The sequence below is a fragment of the Betta splendens genome, chromosome 19 (assembly GCF_900634795.4).
Source record: "Betta splendens chromosome 19, fBetSpl5.4, whole genome shotgun sequence".
NCBI lineage: Eukaryota > Metazoa > Chordata > Actinopteri > Anabantiformes > Osphronemidae > Betta > Betta splendens.
The window spans coordinates 9,460,761-9,482,155 of NC_040898.2; the positions used below are offsets into that span (position 1 = coordinate 9,460,761).

At 52.9% G+C, this 21,395-nt stretch overlaps 2 protein-coding genes across 4 annotated transcripts in view; both read right to left on the reverse strand.

Moving 5' to 3' along the window:
• The window catches only part of ntn2 (netrin 2), a 48,678-nt gene that overhangs the window by 24,753 nt on the left and 2,530 nt on the right, over positions 1-21,395 (reverse strand). The window contains exons 4-5 of one of the 3 annotated variants that reach the window (XM_055504220.1): positions 10,682-10,762; positions 10,453-10,543 (exon numbers count right to left, since the gene is read on the reverse strand). The gene's annotated coding sequence lies outside the window, so the exon portion shown is untranslated. Of the gene's footprint in view, positions 1-4,575; positions 5,096-10,452; positions 10,544-10,660; positions 11,002-21,395 lie in introns of those variants that run through there. The other 2 variants (XM_055504221.1, XM_029135429.3) reach the window with 2 other exon arrangements.
• On the reverse strand, positions 13,724-16,380 carry nog2 (noggin 2). Its single transcript, XM_029135435.2, has one exon. The coding sequence runs from the start codon at positions 15,073-15,075 to the stop codon at positions 14,437-14,439; it is 639 nt and encodes a 212-aa protein (XP_028991268.1). The 5' UTR covers positions 15,076-16,380; the 3' UTR covers positions 13,724-14,436.

The following is a 21,395-nucleotide window of genomic DNA, read 5'->3' on the forward strand; positions in this document are numbered from 1 at the left end:
CTGAAGGAGACAATGGATCCCACACAGGATGATTTAGTTGCGACATTCGCAGGAAACTACCGGGGAGGCTTTGCACAAAACAAAGCGTTTCGCGTCCGCTGGTGTTTTGTCATTTTTCGGTATCGAAAGCAGGCGCCGAAATCTCACGCTGCCGCTTAAAGATCCGAAGGCGTGACGAGTGCATCAGTCTATGCAGATGTAACGAAAACGGGCCCAGCAGCGCACACACCTCCCACCATCTGGTCTGTTTAAAGTTCCTGTGTCAGCGAAGCCACTTCCATGTGAATAGCGATGACAAACGCCAACTGCAAAGCTAATTCATCACTCAAACATTCCTCCGTGGATTAATGGCAAGGGAAATGTACTTGTGCCGACGTGCTCCAATCCCCGGTGGCTAAGCTACTGCGGCGCTGAATATTTGTCCCATTAATATCATGGGCGCAGTCCTCTGTGTGAGCGGATGAATCATTTAAGCTGGAAGCATTAAAACGCTGCGCTGCCACAACGGCCACTAATTGGAAGCGATTGAAAGGCTTCAATCAACCAGTGGCAGCCCAATTGGAGAAGGTGGACGGCGAGGAGCAGAAACAAGGGCGATTAAATAAGATAATAAGAGGCGGGGTGAGAGTTAGCGGCCGAGAGAAAGACCCGGGCAGGAGGGCGACAGGGTGGTCTGGCGGTTTCGGCCGAGACATTCCGAGGAACGTTTTTTCAGCTTCTCCCTGTCACCGGGAGATCATCCCATGTTGAGCGGACTCTCTTTCAAGCGCGGGTGCCTCTGTCAGAGTTCACAGATTAGGAAAACAGGAGTCGCTGAGAGGCTTTATTTGGCTTGGGAGCAGAGGGGGGGCGCCGGGGGAGGTGAGGATAGGCGAGGGACAGCTGAGCCACTTTGTTCCCCGAGTGCCGCTCCGCCGAGCTGGCGTGGAGGCCCCGCGCGAAGTGGGAGCAGGATGGAGGTGGTCTGGGTGGGAGGACAACAAGCTGGGGCCCAGAACGGAGCCCTGGGGTCCCTCCGGCCTGCTGTACAGTAATCCCTGGTGGGCTGATTAGTGGCGGCTCACAACCATGGAGGACTTTTTTAATAAGCTGTCGACAGGGCCACAATATGGAAAACACACGTGGTTTGTGTGTATGAACATAATAGAAATCTATCTTTTAATGTTTTCCACCATAAGGTGTGGTGATTTACGTCTGAACCGGCATCTCCGGCAGGCCCCAGGAACCAAGATCTTGCTATTTTCGTAAATGTGCATGTGTGGGCGTCTGGTAGATCCGGGGGGGGGGGGGGTGTCTTACTCAGAGTTCATTAGGGCTTGGGAGGAGCAGGGAGGACCGGGGGCAGGAGGGGGTCAGCTCGCACAGCTGAGCGCATCATTAGCGGGAGGATCACTGATCGCTGGTCACGTTCGCTCAGAGTGTCAAGGGTACAAAATGATTCGCGATGATGTCACCAGCAGGTCCACAAGTGCCTGTGAGGCTCGAGGAGAAAGCAGGAGGATTCACAGTAAGTGTAAATAAAGTAATTCTACCTTTTCCATCTCTGCAACAGTGAACGAGGAAGGCCACAGGGAGACGTGCCGAACGCCCACCGGAGGAATGCGGCCGCTCCGACCGTTTGGATCAACACAACCCGATCCAGGATCGAAGAGGAGGAAGGCGACGCTCCGGCACGAGCTGGAACGTGAGCTCAGGCCGATTCCCACCAGTTCACGAGCAGGACGAGGCGAAAAGCTGCTGCCCCGGGTAGAAAAGCAGGGAAACTGCTGATGGGACAAGTTGTGGTCTATGTTTTCCTGCAGCGCTTTTGGTTAGAACGAGGGACGGGAGGAGCAGAAGGTCCAGACTCTGGCTTAAACAGGGTTAAATGTGTTGGAAGTAACATTTGAATAAAGGGCTGCAAAGGTCTTCTATGTTGGATTTTTAAGTGACAGAGTGATGGAGCTGAGAGTCGAAGGGACGAGAGTTCAAAAAATTTACAGCCTCCAATGTCAAACTCTGATCCGCGTTCAAATACAACAAGTATTTCCCCCACATGTGCCGTCAAGATGCGCATGAGACGGGATGACATGCCCTCCCCCTCTCACCCCTCACCCCCGATGGCTGACAGAGCCACAGAATCCTCCGCAAGGTTTGGAATTGGAACCAGGAGCAACACTGTGATAAGGATGGAAATGAAAGTGGGAAAGGTTAAAAGCCTAAATGAGCTGTTTTTAGTGTGAAAAGGCGTAGGTCTGCTTAACCGGGGCGGAACCCCGACCCGGTGCGGTCCGCGGGGCAGGCGAGGCGTTCCGGCCCGTGAGAGGAAGTGGCTCCTTTAGATGGAAGGATTTGATTTTAAAGGGAAAGAGAGAGAGAGGTGAGTTCTCCTTCAAAGCCCTTTGAAGGCCGGCTGTGGTAGGCAGCGCTGCGGTTTTCCCAAAAAGCCCCCCCCCCCCCCCCCCCCCCCCACACACACACACACACACACACCCAACAGGAAAGCAGCATCTCTCTTTTCCATTGCACAAGCGCACCCTCCACCCCGCAGCCGAAGCGCGAGGACCCGCTTTGAACTCGCAGGAGGAGAAAAACCACAAATCACTTTATTAAGTGTTTGGAAAACTCACACGGTTGCGTACCTACAGTACACACACTCGCTGATGGACTCACACACTGTACGCTCTCCTCCTAATCTCTACAGCGCCACTATTCCTCCCTCAACATCAGGACACGCTAGAGGTCAAAGGTCAGCGCTTTCTCAGCGAGACGAGGAAACAAGCTAAGATAACTTTTGCCTGTTTGGCTGTTGAATTCCAGTTTCTTTGGGGACATCATCTGTCCCCATCCCATAATAGGACAACTGTACTAATAGGTATTAAGTGGACACAGGCGCACACACACGTGGACCTCACACACACACATCCTTCTTCATCTGGAGGAAATGTGTGGCTGACAGCAGGCCTGGCAGGGTGTGGGGAGTGGCAGGAAGAGGCATGTGACTCTTTGCCCCCTGGATCCTCTTCCCACAGTGAGGAGAGACATCTTGGGCGTCACGGCGACGAGTGACAGGTATTTTAACAGGAAACGCAAGCACCCGCACGCACAATTTGTCACGGACGGCGAGAACCCACATCTCGTCTGGTTCATTCTCACCTCTTGAGTGGAGACAATAATTGAGTGCGTGTAATGCGGGTACTACACACCGCTTCCATTTCCTGGTCTAAACACAAAGTCAAGTTGACCGTGAAAAACCACAACACAAAACTGCCGTTTAAGAAAACTCTGATCCGGCATTTGCGCAAAAACAAAGGCCGTGACGTGTGACATGATCACGACCTCTGTCGCTGAGACGTGAGGTCCTGCGTTTTCACTGCAGAGACAAACGACCTGTTTATATTCTCCGTCTCCAGCCGCTCGTTTTAACGGCGAGCCTCATAAAAACCGAACACAACCGCGCGTAAAAGTGCAGAAAATCCGCACTACGCGGCTTTGGATCAGCTTCCACATCCTGCGCCCTCCGCGTTATGAGCGGACGCGGGTTGTGATGCAATTAAAACGCTGATGATTAATTTGCTGTGACCCCAGACGCCTTCGACGCCACCATTTAGCCCAGTTTAAAGCTGACGCTTCGCATTCCCCCTGACCTCAGAACAGCGAGCAGCGAGGCCTCGTTCGTGGACCGAGTCCAGTCGTTTGCGGTGAGAATGAGAATTAGGTCATGTGGCTGACGCTGTGTCGGTGAGCAACAGCGACTATATACTATACTATAAGTCTATACTAGTATTTAAGATACGCTTTGCGTCGCTTTCACTTGTTGCTGCTCGAGATGAGACGAATCTGCGTCGGGCGTATTAAATATTCTATCAACCATGACCTGCGTGACCACATTGATCCAGGACCTTCCAGGACCTTTGTTCTTTCAAATTAAAATATTTAATAACAAAATATTTCATCCTCCTGGGCGTTGAGACCAGTTCCACCAGTCTGGGTCTTGCGTTTCATTCGCCGCTACTATGGCTCATTAACGGCAGACAAAAAAATAAATAAACCGCCTGCATATTGAAAAGCTCAAACGTTTCTCAATACACGCGCGCCGTGGAGGCGTCAAAGCGAAAAGGGAAAATATTAGAAGCGACAAACTCATTGGGAGACTTGGCGAGGGCAGTGCCCAGGAAGACGGGAACCGAGGCGCGCTCTGCTTGCTTTGGCACCCGCGACGCGCGCCGACGCCAAATCGCTATTAAAGCGCGCCGGCTCCGCAGAGCCCGCTTCTTGTTCCTCGTATTAAATAGCCGGCGCGGGCTGTTCTCTCGCACTCTTTCGCCGCGACCCACCGGCCGCTTGTAAACCGAGAGGGCTGACACCTGTCTGCGGCGTCTGCTGCGCTCTGATCCCGCGCGCCCCCGTGGATCCGGAGACTCCAACACCCACTTACAGCCCCGACCTCAGCCTGCTATAAAATAACGAGAATCCCAGCTCTCGTTTTAAAGCAGCGGCAGGTAATTAATTGAGTGACCGTTACAGAGGCATCTAATTATAACCTGTTCTCCGCAACGATCTCACCTTGTGCGCAATCACAAAGCACGCACTTACCCCACGTCTGAGCCGCAAGCGCCGCTGTCTTCCGGGGATCCACGCTGATTAGCCGCTGGCTTCTCTTCTGGCAAATATCGTCCCATCCGAACGCAAGAAAAAAAAAAAAGTGTCTCGTCTCCGTCACGTTCGCCCCGTCGAGATGTTAAAACGGCGAAAGGAGCGCGCGCGACATAGCGTGGAGTGTGAGGCGAGGACACGGAGGGAGAGGGGAACGGCTGCGCCCATCCGCGCCCGCAGCTCAGACCAACTGAACACTGTCCAGCACTTCCATAGGTTGTAAAGCGAGCCCGCGGTGGGCTACTCCCCATTAAAATCAAACCCAGATTTTCCCAAGCGCGCGTGTGTGTGTGTGTGTGTGTGCCAGAATGAGCGAGAGAGAGAGAGAGAGAGAGGAGGAGGAGAGAGAGAGAGATGGAGCGAAATAACCAGCACGTCCTGCGATTTCTTTTCCGAAGTTTTACCTGTAATTTGGCGATGCGTAAAATTAACCCATGCAGCCAAAAATAACGCGCAAACAAATGAACCATTACTTCTTACTTCCGCGTTTTCCCTCTGAGAACAACTGTTTGTTTTTTTTTTTACAACAAATACCTCCGCCGGTTTACGCACTGATTGTTACCGAGCTGCCTGCTCCAAATGCCTCCTGGCTCGGCGCGTTCACGGGCAGCCGTGCGGAGGTCGTAATGAGAACGCACCGTTTAACCTGTTGAAACAGAGAAGGCCTAGCGGGGCTCCGGGGCCCGAGAAACAGGAGGCGGATGCAGAACGCTCGAACCTATTAATAATCCTAGTAATAGTCACATGTTGGCTTTATTAGTTTACGCGTGTGCGTCATGGCTCTAATAAAAGGGGAGTCGTGCTTAACGTCCATCGGTTGTTGGCTCGTTGTGAGGAAGGGGTTCGTTTTGTCGCCCCCGTCTCCTGACAATGACAGCGTCATATTAACCCGTTAACTTCATGGCACGTCGTTTATTCGTGGTCTCTCACTTCTACCCCAGGAACAGGAGGTTCAGGGACGCAGCTGGCGGGTGCCTGGTGTGTTTTTGGTTTTCAGATCAGGTTTGCAGCTCGGGTCCGAGCACCAGGGCGAATCGTTCCGTAAACCGGCCCAGTATGTATAAATGTCCCACATTTGTACAACTACCCGGCAGAGACGCGAGGACGGACACCGTTTGTTTCACGTCTTATTGTTCCAGGTGCAGCGTGCCCACTTATCCCTTGGCTTGTTCTTTGTGCCGGTCCAATCCCGGGCACCTCCTGGCTCCGCTGTAAGCTGATCAGCATTCCTGCTGTATTTACTGTACCATCCTCTGAGGGGGGCGGTCCGGTCCGGCCCAGCTCGGACCGACCCGCTCTGGCACCGACACGTGCTGTGTTGCCTTTTACGCAAATCATTAGACTCGGGCAAAGACACGGATTACTGTAAAGTCTTCCGTGTGCGCGTGCGCGTGCGCGAGGAAACACCTGCAGCGGACACCATTCACGACGTAGATGATGAGGAGAGATTTAATGAAAATGATAAGGTGAGGAAACTTATGGGAAATGGACCTTCTCCCCCCACTGACTGTGACCCAGCCAAAAAAATAAACCAACAACAAAAGTCCATTCGTTTTTAAAACGAATCTTCATATTCTGCTTCCTCTGGTCTTTAGTCAAACTCATGGGAACGCTGTGGAATTCCCGGCACATGGCTACAGGCACACTTCCACGAGTCGCTCCCTGTTTTCAAATCAAATATTTAGATTTTATAATTAAAAACATTTAACTGTTTGGAAAGTAGGACGGGGAATAAAGGGCACCGAAACAATGTCAGCGGAGTTCGGTCCGACATGAAATGACTTTTGAGTCAAAGTGAAACCTCCACTCACCTGCGCGCTTCTATTACGCGCCGCCGTTTGTTTATAACGTGACTTTAATGGCCACGTTCACGCCTTTTGCCACAGGCTCTAATTTGGGCAGATTATCCCTCCGCTCACGAGTGGGACACATTAAAGCGGGCAGCACCAACAGGCATCGCACTCGCCTTCCGACGCGAAACTCCAGTGGGGAGCTCTCCTCGGTCCTTTACAGCTCTTGCACTTGGCATCGGCGTGATCTTGTGTGAAAACAAGCCTCGGCGCTCCGCCCGTTCAAAGCTCCCCGCAGCGGACACCCCGGAGAAAACGTCCGCCTCCGCATTTTCATCGCTTCATTTTTTGGCACCTCCGCCGCTGAGCGCAGGGAGCGACGCTTAACTTGTCCAAAACGGGACACGCACACGCAGGCTGAACTGTTTTCAGTGAGTCTACAGCGCCATCTGGTGGCTACAGGTAAAATGTAAGTCCTTCACAGACCACTTTATTATTATTATAATTTGGACGAAGTGAATTTTATTATTCTATCAACGATAATTGAATTTTAATCGAATGTTGTTGTGTAACACTAAGTATATTCAATCCTCAACTCAGCCTGTGCGCAAATAAAACAAACATCTTATCAACCCACACGTCTCGTAATTCTCCATTCATTCCGGTGAGAGGATGCTTAACCTCGCTTCAGCACAGACACCACAATGCATGTCCATATGTCTGCAGAGGAGAGGGCCAAACGCAGAGGCACAGTGGAACCCCACCGACTGATAATTAGATACTGCTGGCAAGGACCCCCCGAGGGTGGATGGGGCAGGGGTGGGGTGAGGAGGGGGGCGGTGTGAGGGGTGTTATGGAAATGTCCGGAGGGAGAAGGACGGCAGAAGAGAGACAGCAAGAGAGGGGATGGAGGCCGGGGGGGTTCAGATGATAACCGTTATTGAACGCATCCTCTTATATACAGTGGTTTAGGGCTCAGCTGTCACGCCACTCCAAGGGGGGGGGGGGTTATTAATGGCCACAATACCGGTGTGTCCTCGTGACGCAGACGCACATCCCTATTTCTCAGGGCGCACTGTATCAACATGTCACCATTAAGGACAGGGAGCAATCAATATGTTTTCCGCCGGCGTTATTGTCTCATCCGTCATTTTGACGGCGAGCGAGCGAAGGCAGCCTCGTCCCGGATCGCGCCGATGACTCAAGCGCAAAGCGTCCGAGCGCGAGGCCGCGGCGATGGAGTCTGCCGGAACCCCCGCTGCATTCCTGAACGCTCAGAGGAGGAGAGAGAGTGATTCACCGCCTTGTGTTCGCTGCAGGAACTGTGTGTGTGTGTGTGTGTGTGTGTGTGTGTGTGTGTGTGTGTGTGTGTGTGTGTGTGTGTGTGTGTGTGTGTGTGTGTGTATGCGTGCGATTCGCCCTCAGGCAAAGATTGCTTCATATGCGTGTGTGTGTGTGTGTGTGTGTGTGTGTGTGTGTGTGTGTGTGTTTTACATGTACACGTCTGTGCATCGGGCAGGGGGCTCAGGTACCTCTCTGGTGGCATTTAGACCCTTCATTTGTGTGGAATCCAGCATCATTATCCCAAAGTGTTGCCAGCTGGAAGCGCTTGGGAGTTCCCATTTGAACTCGATGTGTGTTCCGAGAGATGCGGAGAGAGTCGAAACACTCTAATGAAAGCTCGCGTCCTGGTTCCCATTCGGCCTCGATATTCATGCGCGCCGCAATCTGGCGCTGTCTTGACGATTAGCTAATAAATCGCGCGGCCACAACAATGCCACCCAGGGGCCACGGAGCCGCTCTCGGAATTAGATGCAATCCAGTGATCTGGAAGTGGATGATGGCGAAGCGCACGGATGGTAAATAATGACCCAATGAATCTGCGATCAATTACGAGGACATTTTAAATGTTTCAGTGTTTCCCCGCCTGTCTGAGCTCATCAGCGTCATCGAGGTAATTATTACCAGTTTTGATTGGCTGCTGATCAGTGCAACTGGAGGGAGGGGACGCTTTAAAGCAGCTGGGATCGTTTGATGACTCACGTCCTGCTTTCTTATCTGTGCATAAGCTAATTATATTATCTCTAGTGCGACTTTAAACTATTTCGCTCATCTCTAAAGAGGAGCTGCGGTCCTCTGGCCACTAGATGGCGACGTTGGCTCAATTTGACGCCTTTCTCCACCTGTTACAGGGTTTGTTAATCAGATCCAATTAAGAGTCGGGTAAAACCCAGATTTCACACACTGATCTCAAGTCAGCTGTTTGCACGTCTCCATACTTTTTAGTTATTCTTCTGTTTTCAACAAATATCCTCTCTTTTTTTTAATGAGACATCTCACGGTCGCCCGTGCAAAGTCCTGGGCTCCGCGATGGGAACTTCGCTTGCCGATTGTCCGGCCACTATTGCATTGTCTTGGTCATTGTGGCCTCTTTCGGCGTAACATGAACCGTTCCTAAATGAGACTAAATGCCCTCTGTTTCCAACAAGTTCATAGCGCTGTTCCCATGGGGTCGACCCTTGTGCACTTTGAGCTGAAAAGCGTCCCATGTGGCTCTCCCTTTACATTCAGACGCTATTAAGTGCATGCACACAGGCATGCACCAACACACAGACTCTCTCTCTTTCTCTCTCGCTCGCTCGCCCATGCACACACACACACACACACACACACACACACACACACACACACACACACACACACACACACACACACAGAAACCTGCCCTCTTTGAGTCCCACCCTCTATGCCAGTATATGTCCATTCCCTAATTGGTGGTTCCTCTTTCAAAGGGCTGATTATGTGCGTATGCGTCCTCTCTGTGCAAGGCGTCTCGATTCAGTTCATCTCCAACGCCAGAGGGGACAAAAGAGGCACCCGTTCCTCCTCTCAGGGCGAGGGGCCATTGACACCAATAAATCCCCCTTCCACTTCCTCCCCGGTGTGTTGGGGTTATGTCAGGAATGTCCTGGCTGCTATTGTCCCCGCGGTGCTCTGTTTTTGGTAACCCATCACCAGGCATTCTCTGCTGCTCACCGCGCCTCCTCCCTTCCCCTTACATGCCGGCACACACACACACACACACACACACACACACACACACACACACACACACACACACACACTTGGACCCTCACTCTGAATAGACCACCTCAGCTGAATACGACAGACAGGCGGGCGTCAGGACATCAGGTCCTGCAGCCCAAGATGTGCGAGGCCCAGTGGGGAAATCACGGCCAGTCGTCACCTGTTTTCTCCCCTCGTGCTCTTTGTCTATTTGGAGAAAGGAAATAAAACAATGCTGTGAGTGTTTTGGACGTAATGCTCTGCCCTTTTCACCTCTTCTGCTGTGATTAGCCAGAATTTGATATGAGGATTTCTACTGGAACCAGGGCACCTGACGGCACCCAGCTGTGCGACGGACGCGTGAGCCGAGATACAAGTTTGAATGAAACGAGTTCATCTTTTGATGACCCTTCACTGCTCAGTGTGTTTATCACCGGTGCACGTCGTGCGTCCAGCGCTGCGGTCACCTGCTCCGTCCCGTTCCTCGCATCACCTGGCCGCCGCCAGACAGCAGAGACTCGGGTCTGGTTTTGGCGAAGGGGCCCGATGCGAGCGACCCAGACGGAGCAGCCGGGCTGTACGCACGTTGCGAAGCGAGGCGCCATTGCGGCCTAAAAAACTATTAGGCTCTGTAAATACACACTGTGGCGAAAGTAAACATTCTCAGCATGCCATAGGCACACAGAGGGGTACTGGGAGACAGCCGCCGGACAGGCTGTGAGGGGGAGGTGTGTGTGTGTGTGTGTGTGTGTGTGTGTGTGTGTGTGTGTGTGTGTGTGTGTGTGTGTGTGTGTGTGTGTGTGTGTGTGTGTGTGTGTGTGCGTGCTGGCAATCAGCGCGTTGACAGAAGATGGATATGGAAAATAAAGATTTTAATTGAGGGAAAACTCAAGTGTGTGTATAAGCAACATGGCATAATCATGACAAAGTGAAGTGGCGGAGCAAACTTAAGGTAGTTTACCTGTTAGCGTTGTCATGACGACCGGGGGACCAGTTAGGTCCAGTTAGGTGACGAGCACTGGAGTCCACCAGGCTCACATCACGCGCGTCTCCTGATTGGTGAAGGTGGAAAAACAGGAAAGAAGTCAAATTAGGCCGCTCACAAACAGATAAAAGAGAATGCGCAGGTAACCATGGTAACAGAGCTGATGACGGCTTAGTCCAATCACCTGTTATGCGACTACAGTCACCTGTTGTTTGCCGCGTGGATGTGATGGATTCACTGCTCGAGCTGAAGATGGTCTTGGACGGGCCTCGAAGTACCAGCAGCCCTGCAGAGACCCGTCAGAACACAGACGAGCGCCTCAGACGCGACTCTCGGTGAGCGAGGCCCGCGCGGAGCCCGCCAGGATCCCCGTGGTGGTCTTCGGGGGAATGAGCAATCAACCGAGAGACCACCGGGGAGGAGGAACCCAATCTGCACGTGCGCCAGCGCTAGCAGCTTTTCCTGCGCGCGCACGCGCACTTGAACGCATCGCCCGCGTCTTATACGACACGGACCCGACGCACACGCCTCCAGACGCCACAAGCCGGGGTTGGTGGTCTGCGGGAAAGCCGGGTATCATCGGCGGCGACTCCACTGACTCGTGTGTGCGTGTGCACCCCCTCCCTCCCCCCTCCCTCGGCGCTCCACCTAATACCCTGTCATCATCAATAACCTCAGCCGTGCTGACTCACCGGCTTTTACAAACCGGGGGTTTGGCCCCTTGCTTTCAGCCGCAGAACCTCTGCGTCGGCCTCGCGGTCCACTGGATGGGTCCACGCAGGTACAGCACGTGTGTGTGTGCGTGTGTGTGTGCGTGCGTGTGTGTGCCGGATGAAGGTCACCACAGACGCTCGCTGCTCCAACATTCCCCACCGGACCACAATCCATCACAACAATTGAGTCTCATCAGGAGACAGACTATCATCATCTCCACCGCTAAGTGTGTCGTCCCACCCCTCCGACTGTGTCATTATCCCGATTGTAATTGCCCCCAGGCCCATTTAATCCTCCTCGCATGTAGTGAAAACGGGGCTTTGTCTTATATTCATGCTACGGGTAAAATATGAAACGTCCCACTGCATTAAAGAGTATTTATGGCTGTGGCGTCACCGTGAGCCACGTTGTCAGAGGCCCGCGTTGATGAATGTGGAGACAGACAATAATGAGCGTCTGACGGGCTGAAGGCCGCCGCCGCCGCCGCCGCCGCGTTTTTACGGCCGCTGACGGAGACGCCCGCTCGGAGTTTTCACAGAATCATCTGTCGCGCTGACGAACTCCTGGATTCACTGTGAGTTTGTGACTGCGCGATAAAGATTTGGTGATTTGATATAAGGGATAAAAATAGACCTGGGACTGAAGTAGTGAGAATAGTCATATAGTCATGTTAGATTTTCCTCAGAGTAAGTAAAAAACAGACACGGTCTATTTTTAACCCACAGGCATCCAAATGTCCTGAAACTGTATACGAATATAAGAATATATAAGATAGAGAATCTATACAAGCATTTGAATCTAGGTTGCTTGTAGTAGATTGAGCACTTTTTGTGTATTTTTGTGCTTTAGCTGCTCATTTTGCTGAAGACCCCCATGGACTGCCCATGAGGACCACCTGGAGGTCCCCGGACCCCACTTTGAGACTCTCGGATCCGACTGGCTGGCGGGGCCTGTCTCTAAAAGGTGCGCACCTAACTGGCTGGAGCCGGGGCGGCGTATTGCCTTTCACACGCTTCTAAAATACTCTCCGGGCAGAGCCTGAAAGGGTTACTGTTTCCCAAAGTGCCTCATTCTGCGCAGTCGAGAGGGGGCGGCTGAGTGGCGCCGACGAGTCAGAGACGCAGTTTCTAAAAACCCCGAGACATCATCAAGAAAGAAGCTGACAGTAAGGAAAGCAGCCCCCTCCTGCTCCTCTTCCTCCTCCTCCTCCTCCTCCTCCTCCTCCTCTCCTGGCATGCTGCCGCTCTTCTCCTCTGCTTTTACCAAATCCCCTCAGTGCTTCTGTCACAATAACCGGGCGGCAAGTGTCAAATCCAGCTCCGGCCGCAAAAAAAAAAAACAACAACACACACACACACACACAAGTCGCTGCAACGCTCGCTCGCAAGATGCGCTCAGTGGAAATACTACACAATCCGCTTTTAGCTCGCAGACGTTCAGTCATAGCCCTGTTTAAGTCGTTGATTGTGTTTAGGCAACTATATAAACACTATAAAAAAAAAACACCCTACTTGCAGAAAATGACTCCTCTCTTTGATTTCGTGGGACCTCATTTCGCTGCGCGTCCCCGGCGCGTTTAATTGGCCATATCTCTTTAACTTGCAGACAGCGTACCCCGGCCTTCCAATTAATAGTCTGCTAACGTCAAAAACAGTTGGCCATTGTTTTATGGGCTTTGTGTGTTTTTTCTCTCAGGGCGGTCAGACTTGAATAGGCGCCGGTCTGCTCCAGTCCACCTCTATACAAATACCTCAGTGGAACTTGTGTGGAGCTTCCAAAGCGAAAAGCACAGACCCCAGACGCCCCTGGCTTGCGCTCATACGCGCACCATTTCATCATCCGACACTGTTTGAAATGTCTGAATCATATTTTACCCATTATGTTAACACCTCGGAGCCCCGAAACGAGCGCGTGCGCCGACGGGAGAGATGTATGTGCGCGCCCCCCTCCTCTCTCTCTCTCTCTCTCTCTCTCTCTCTCTCTCTCTCTCTCTCTCTCTCTCTCTCACACACACACACACACACACACACACACACACACACACACACACACACACACACACACACACGCACGCACACTGTGTGTCTGGCTGGGACAAATGAATGCCAGTTCTGTGGAGGCGCTTGAGGTATGTGTTGCGCATTACGCAGCGTAGTAAATCGGCCCTTTCTGAAATCACTGTGACGGCGTGGAGCGTCAGACAGTCCACACAGAGCCACTGAGGCTCGAGTGCGCGTGCGCGTGCGCGTGAGCCGTTAGTTAACGTCTCTCCGCTTGAGACCACGACCAGCGCTGCACAAAAAAAGAAAAGATCAGTCTGGCGGGATTTTTGGCAAAACGTGGCTCGACTAGAGCTGCTTCACGCACACTTTGACAACGTTAAGACACTTCCGCTAGAAACAAGCGAGCCCCGCCGTCAGACGCCTCACGTTGGACTCAGAGCGAATAAGACGCGTACAGCTGACGCTTTTTCCAGCGTACACGCCCACTGATAGACACCAGTGGATGTAAGCAACATGGCTTGACACTAATACATGTTGAAAAGATAGATTTTATTGCTAAAACGTGTAACCATAACATGTACACTGATATGTTTTACTTTTTTGTTTATTTTTTTCTCATTTTTAGAAATATTCAAGTAGACATCTCCCATATTTTATCTGGTATACTCTGCTATTCTCTTTCCTTATGCTCTATACTCACAACCGTTAAAATAATAAATAAAACGTACAGATTTGTTTATTTCTACAATACTATGTATTCCAAAAAAGCTGAGTTCACGCCTTTATATATATCTTTAACCTCAACTTTTTTTTTTACAATTTAATTATTATTGATATTAATATTATACAAAAACTCTAGGCAGCATTGCAGTGAAATAACAGTCAGCATCAATGTTCAGTTGATAAAAACAGTTCACCTCTTGGAGAAGTGTAGCATATGCAATCCATCTTCAATGTCATCCTCAATGTCTCATAAAAATATCAAAAAGCTCTTCTCTCTGAAGTGCTCGTGTTCTCCCAAAAACAGCGTTTCGGGGCTGAGAATAAAATATGGTCCTGGTTCAATTAGAAAAAAATAGCTGCATTTTTTCTTAAATATGTACAATGTTGGTATTTCACTTAAAATGCTATATAAAAAAATAGATTTGCTATGGTGCCCACCTCTGTAGAGAGTTAACAGTGCAATAGAAACCGTATTTCCAGTCCACTCCCCCCTTCACCACCACTACTTCCTTAGAGAGACTCAGCACGAGCACTTGCACTCTGAGATGATCGGGTATTGTACCGGTATCCACGTGCAGTACCGTTTCTGCCGTACGAAGCCTTGGCAGTACCACCGCAGGAACACCTTGCTGATCGACTTGACGGGTTTGCACGACATGCCCTCGGGGAAAGAGCACGAGCGCTCGGAGAAACAGTTGCCCTCCTTGATGTAACGTGGCCAGAACCTCACGCCTAAATCCTTCCACGTGTACACGACCGGGCAGTGCGTATAGGTCCACAGCCACTGCAGGAATTTCCTACGGGCTTTCTTGCCCACTTTCACCTTCTTCCCATAGGGGGTCTCTGTCAGGTCCAGCCTCCTGATCTCGTTGGGCATGGGCCCCTGCAGCTTCACCTGGGCGTCCGACGCCGTGACGTTCACCGGCGCGGGCGCGCTGACGGACATGAAGTTGGCGTCGAAGTTGCTGCCGAGCTTCTTCTTCAGCGTCCTCTCGACCAGGTCCTGCTCCCGGGGGTCGTACTCTGGGTCGGGGTCCTCTATTAGGTCTGGCACGGGGAGGGTGTCGCTGGGCGATGGACGGAGACGGAGGAAATGCTGGGAAAGTCCGATGTGGACGCACAGCAGCACGTAGACGAGCAGCGTCTTCGAGAAGCCCATTATTCCTCTGCACTCGCCGGATCTGCTCGCGTGGTGGATACTCAGTTCTGTTCCCGGTCACTGTGTTCTCTGCAGCGACCGACCCGGGGCTTCATAAATAGTAGAGGTTCCGCCAGCAGCGAGGCGATACTTTTAATAGACCGCGTCGGGTTTGAATGACATGAAGCGGAGCGCTTTGCTTTTTTGGAGCTCCTTCGACTCTGCAACTTCCCCGCTGTTGCGAGTGTTTAGTCTAAACAACAACAACACGCACAGCAAAAAAAAAAAAAAAATGTGGCACAAAACAAAGTGGAGAAAACTCTATTCACGCTCTCTCCGGCCTCTCCCCGCTCCCTCGGATTCACTTTGGGTTTCTTTCGGTTGTCATGGTTACTCCGGAGACTCGAAGCCACGACGAACTGTCTGCGCTGGGTGACAGCGGCCGAGGCGCGAGCAGCATGGAATGAAGTGGGTTCTGCAAAGACAGAATAGATCCGGCGCGTCCCGAGTGGGAAGGGCGCACAAAAGAGGGCTCCGCCGCGTTTTAAATGTCACGCGCCCGGCGACGAGGGGGCTGCGGCGGCCAATGTTATTTTTACGCACGGCTTTTATAAACGTGGCGTCTCTGGACGTCGCTTCGCGCTCGCGGGTTTGTCAAGGTCCCCGGGGCGCACGATCCGCGCACTGAGAGAGAGAGAGAGGAGGGGGGGGGGGGGGGGGGCAAAAAAGTGCGCGCGGGCAGTTCCTTGCGGTATTCCAGCCGTGGACTTGTGCACCTTCCTGAAAATCTTCACGACCTGGAGACGAGGCGTCGCAACGGGCTCTGGCACCGACTCATGAAATAACTCCCACTTATCTGTCCACAGTGTCCTTTTCAGGCGGTAATATTCCCACAGAACTACTCACTGCACACGTGACAGCGGACGCCGGACGCCGACTTGCAGCAAACGCAGTGCATTTAAAGTGCAAACTGCACGGAGCCAGTGACCGCCGTTAGTTCGGGGCTCATGTCACCGCGGGACCGTCGAATCCTCTCAGAAACGCTCCAGATCCATCTGTCGCCGCATCGCGAGAGCGTCCGCAACCTGCAGCCCCCTTTTTGCCCCCAGTCGCTGCAAGCGGTCCGTTCCCGAGGGAGCGTCTCTTCTCCTTTGATAACTGCTACAGAGGCTCCCACTGAGTCGCTCCTACTTCAGGAGTCTGCGAGACTTGGCGCTGGAGAGTTTCTTTGCTTAGGCACACTGTGTGTGAGTGTGTCTGTAGCGAGCGGTGCTCAGTCCCAAGTTAAATATCCCCCTCAGACGGCACAAAGTGTCAGAGAGGCCTGCCCACCCTGGCCTCTTTCACCGTGATTGACAGCCCCCCCCCCCCCCCCCCACACACACACTCCCCTCACAACGTGGAAAATATCAGCCACAATCACAAGGATCAACTGGGTCCTAAAGCACCGCTTTTATCCTGTATTTAACCAGTATTTATGAATATGAGCGGCGTTACGCATTTAGCGGAATTTGTGCAAAGGCACGCGCGTTCACGCCGGTTTCGGGTGAGAAGAGCGTCGGCGATGCACTAATAGGTTCAATACGCTGTCAATATTCGTCATAAGCCTTTTAAAAGTCCCCCTGGCCTCAACTTTCCCATGAAAGTCGATGGGAAACGTTTAGTTCCTTGTCTGCGGAAAAGAGGCATCACATTCCACCTTTGTTCATCAGGGTTTGGGTCCACACAGGAATTGGCCGTTGAACCCAGGGGTCACAAAATAGGCGCGTAATGAAGGGCTATAAATGGCTATGATAAGTGAACGGTGCCGTTCCCATGCGAAGCAGCCGGCAGAACACGCAGGGCCGGTTTAAACTTGGAAAATACGTGTCAATTCTGCTGCGATGTCATTTAAGTGTTTGAATAATTAACTGCTTCACAGGTTGATTGAAAGGGGAATATCAATAAACGCCATAATTTATTCCATTAAACCATCCAGTCAGGTCGAGGTAGTGGGAATAAAAATCAAAAATCCAATCCCCTCTCGTGTTGTCGTGGCTGTGCGCGTCCTGGCTCGTTGGGACGGACGTCTGTGGCGGTCACTAGAGGGCGGTGATCCAGCGCGATGCGCACCAGCGAGCCGGGGGCTCCCCGGGCTCCGCGCGCGCTGGCGTTTGAGTGCATGGGGAAGGAATGTGCTCGTGTCGCCACGGTGCAGCTTGAGTGAAATTGCATAGGAAGATTTAGAAAAAAAAAAAAGAAGAAAAGATGGAGGAGCTACGCACGTCAGCCGGTGGAGAAGGTTAATGAGGGGGGGGGGGGTAAAATGATGGACGGGTGTCAGGACGCACCGTGCACCGCAGGGCGTCTGCTGAGCCCGGTTCTTCACAGCAGTCACACAGCCAGGTGTTAGTCTTGGCCGCATTTGTGGAATCTATATACTAAATAAATTAACCTGAATCCTCCTAAATATGAAGAAAATCTAAAAAAAAAAAAAAAAAAAAGTCCACTGCTGGAGGATCAGCATCTGACATGATTAAGAGACTTCATTAACGAACCGCAGGGACAGAGCTGCTGGACACAAAGTCATAATGTGGTTAATGATTAGGATGCCGGGGCAGACGCAGCCCAGCGGGCAGTGGGGACAGTAAGGCTGAGCTGCTACTGTAGGAGCGCTCACCTCCATTGTGCTCCACCACAGGCCTTGGGGTGGTGGACTGAGGGGACGCCCCATGCGGGGACAGACACTTCCCCAGCCTCAGCACTAATACCGCTGAGAAACCCGGCAATGGGTCCACCCCCATCCCACGGCTAATTACTGGGTCTAAAGACAAGCGGAGGCGAGAGGAGGCGACCGGTGAGCACAGTGGGTCGGGGCGACGGCGCTGTGGAGGAGGTGGGGGGGGCGTGGGGCGGAGGCCGCCGCGGCAGAGCTGGTGCCGGATGGCGGTTTGCTGTGGAATGGCTAATTAAACGCAGCCATAAAAGGGCCCGGCTCGCTTTAACGAAGCCCGTGAACCTCCGACGAGCGGGGCCGGGGGTGCGGGGATGGGGGCGGGATGCGCCGCGGAGCGGGGAGGTGGGGCCGGCGCTGAAAATTGGGCTTGTCTGACAAGGGGACTTAGCTCTTTGGTTTTGCAGTGATTGTTCACGCTCCCTTAGGTCTCAATAGGGCGCACGGTGAGGGTGCGGTGGGGGGGCCACGGATCGGACCCCCGTCTCCCCTTCTGCTGTGAATGCTGTGCACACAAGCACATCCACGCAGAACCCGCACGCCGGCGCAGACACACACACTGACCGGCTCTCCCGCGGCTCCGCACAATGGCGTCCGCCCGGGGTCCGGGCGGGAGCTTAGCTGGTGCGGGCCGGGCCAGACTGGCACCGGGGACTGGGAGACTGGTGCAGGCTGGAGACAGGCGGCACAAACAGCGCCCGGCAAAATGCTGCTGCTTATGATAACTTGTGGTTGCGCAACTGAACGGACTCATGTGAACAGATAAGGAAAGTGTGTGTGTGTGTGTGGTGGGGGGGGGGGGGGGGGGGGGGGGGGGGGGGGGGGGGAGGGGGGGGGGGGTTGGCAACAGGAGGCCGTTTGGAAACAGCCTTGAGCCTCAGAGATACTGTGGTGCAACGCTGAGATCCCTTCTCCCGTCAGAGGCAGCAGATACGCCTGGAGCGCGTCTCCTAATTAGTTTTGTGTTGTCTCACGCACAACTCTCCGCCGGCTCTCTGACAGGTTGACACAACTCAGAACCGAGAAGAAGTCGCTCAACGTTTTTTTTTGTTTTTTTTTTCAAGTGTCAAATCGTGGAGTATTTTTAACTAAATACTTCCAGGAACTCCCGGTCGGGACCGCAGCTCATTGGTTACGATTGTAAAACCCAGCATTTCAAGCCCACTTAAATATTGTTGTTCTCATAGTTCTGTTCTATGTTTCTATTTGCACACACACACACACCAACTGAACCCAGACAAACAGTAAACGCGTCTCTGGCGTCGCCGCTGCCTTCGCGTTCTACCTTGCTGCCCTCCATCTTCTCCAGGCTTCCTCCCTCTCCTCTCGGCTCCAAGCCCTAACCCGAAGCAGATGGCTCGGGAAGCATGTCAAAAATCTGTCTCCCGTTAGCGCTGCTTCTGAAGCCCCCTCTGCACGTTCTTCTCTCTCCCCAAAAAAATTCATCATAAAGTTATTTTTCGCAAAATACCCAGTAAACAGCATCAAAGTCATATTTTGGGGCCTTTTTTTTTGTGATGACTCAGGGAGAGCGGCGCTGGGAGCACGGCGTCTCCTCGTTACTGGAGGAATGCCGCTGATGTGCAATCTGAAGTCAATCTAAGTGCGGCCCTGCATCCTTTGTTTCTACTGCAGCATTCCAGCCGTGATGGAGAAAACGCTGCTCGACGCTTGAGCACAAGCTGTGATTAATGGTGATCATATCGTGGAGGGCTCAGCGGCTCTGTGATGTGATGGTGGGGCCCACTTTGAACTCAATGATGATGAATTCAAGCGCAAGGCCAGAAAAACACACACACACACACACACACACACACACACACACACACACACACACACACACACACACACACACACACACACACACTGAATACAAGGGTGGGAGCCTGTGTTTAGTCAGGTTGTAATACAGAGCTGAACAAACAGGTATAAAGATCCTTGTTGCAGTACTGTGAGTGGCCACCAGGGGAGCTGTCTAGAAAACCAGACTGGAGCTCAAACCCACAAAGAATCCAGGAACACCCCGGCCCATGAACGGTCTACGTCTTTGCTGGCTAAAGAGAAGAAGGAGGCGTTTCTCTGCTGTTAGTACGAGCATAAATCTGCGACTGGAAGGAAGGGTGCTGTGACCTTGTTCCCATAATTGAATGTTTACTTTCATTTACATCTTCCAAAGTTAAGATAAAACAGGATTTTATCCCATTCTGGGAGCGAAAGACAAGTTTCCCATCTTTATTCTGTTCTCTCCCCTTCATCTTCATCTTCATCGCCCCCCCCACTGTAGCAGGAAGTGTTGGGGGCAGAATTAAGTCGATCACCACCTTCCGGTAAACAACGAAAAAAGAGAAATGGAGCATTCCAAATGCCAGGAGGGTGTTCCCCCTGGTCTTCCCTATGGCGGGATGACATCATTGGCCCGCTGCCCAATTCCCACCGTTCACAATAGGGTCACTGTTGCCTTGTTCACGGTGGCACAGAGACGCAGAGAGTGAGAAAAGGGGGGAAAGATAGACGACAGAGGACGGCAGCATTGTGCACAGCAGAGGACGAACACACTCGAGTGCCCCGGATGCTCAAAGACACCAGTCGGTGCCGAATGGACCCGGCGGCTGTGGTACTGAGCACTGATAGCGGGACATAGTTTCCTGCTTCTATCACTCTTTGTTTGGACACTTGAGTCATGTGTTTTCACTCCTCGAGACTCGGCCCGTGCTCGTAATCTCCTTTCCCATCAGTGAAGTCACGGACGGCGCTCCTTGTGTCATTGGACAGAACCGGGTCGCCTTAGATTCCACAGTCCTGATATAAAAGCTGGCATTTGCGTCAAGACGGCGACGCGGGCCCCTTTCTGTGATTTCACCGGGCAAAGAGTGAGTCCCTGTGAAATGCGACCACATGTCTTTCAGAAGCTCCGTCCAACTTAGGTAGAACCCGACCACAAGTGCTGGCAGTGCGGTCGTCCTCCCGACCACTAAGCCATTGTGTTGCCACAGGCCATTTTGTCGAAATGAAACAGTTTGCCCGCAGCCGCTGACCACAGCAGATGTTGCCTGCCCGCCGCTCTCCTCGCCATGTGTGTTCTGTTGAGTCTGGAGCCAAGACACTTTCATACACTGGCACTGCGTTGCACAAACAAAGGAGGGGGGGGGGGATTCTACGACGGCGTCGCCGCCGGGCCGTGGCGGCGCTCGGGCCGAGGGGAGGCCGGTTCAAATCCCGGAGCGAGACAAATAATGACGGAGCGACCCGGTCCGGTCCCAGCCCCGATGGAGCACGCGCCCCCCCCCCCCCCCCAGTACCCCCCTCCCCGCCGCCCTCTGGACCTCTGGTATGTTTGTGGAACACGCAGGAGGCTACGAAGGTGGCGGCCGGCCGAGATGCCGGCAGGACTGGGACGGCCGTGGGAAATGTCTCGCCGACGCGCGAACGCACCCTGTCGCCCACCTGGAGCCGGACGGAGCCGGACGGAGCGGGCCGGGGTCCGACAACGGGACGAGTGTGAGCTCGGGGGGGGGGGGGGTTTGTCCAAGGGATGTAGCAGATGTTGACTCACGCCGCTCCGCTAATCGGCGGCCGCGAGGCCCCGGAGCCGCGGGCAAACAGGAGCGTCTGCTGCTCTCTGTCACCA

Coding starts and splice junctions, on each gene's coding strand:
- nog2 (XM_029135435.2), bottom strand. CDS start 15,075: ATGGGCTTCTCGAAGACGCTGCTCGTCTACGTGCTGCTGTGCGTCCAC.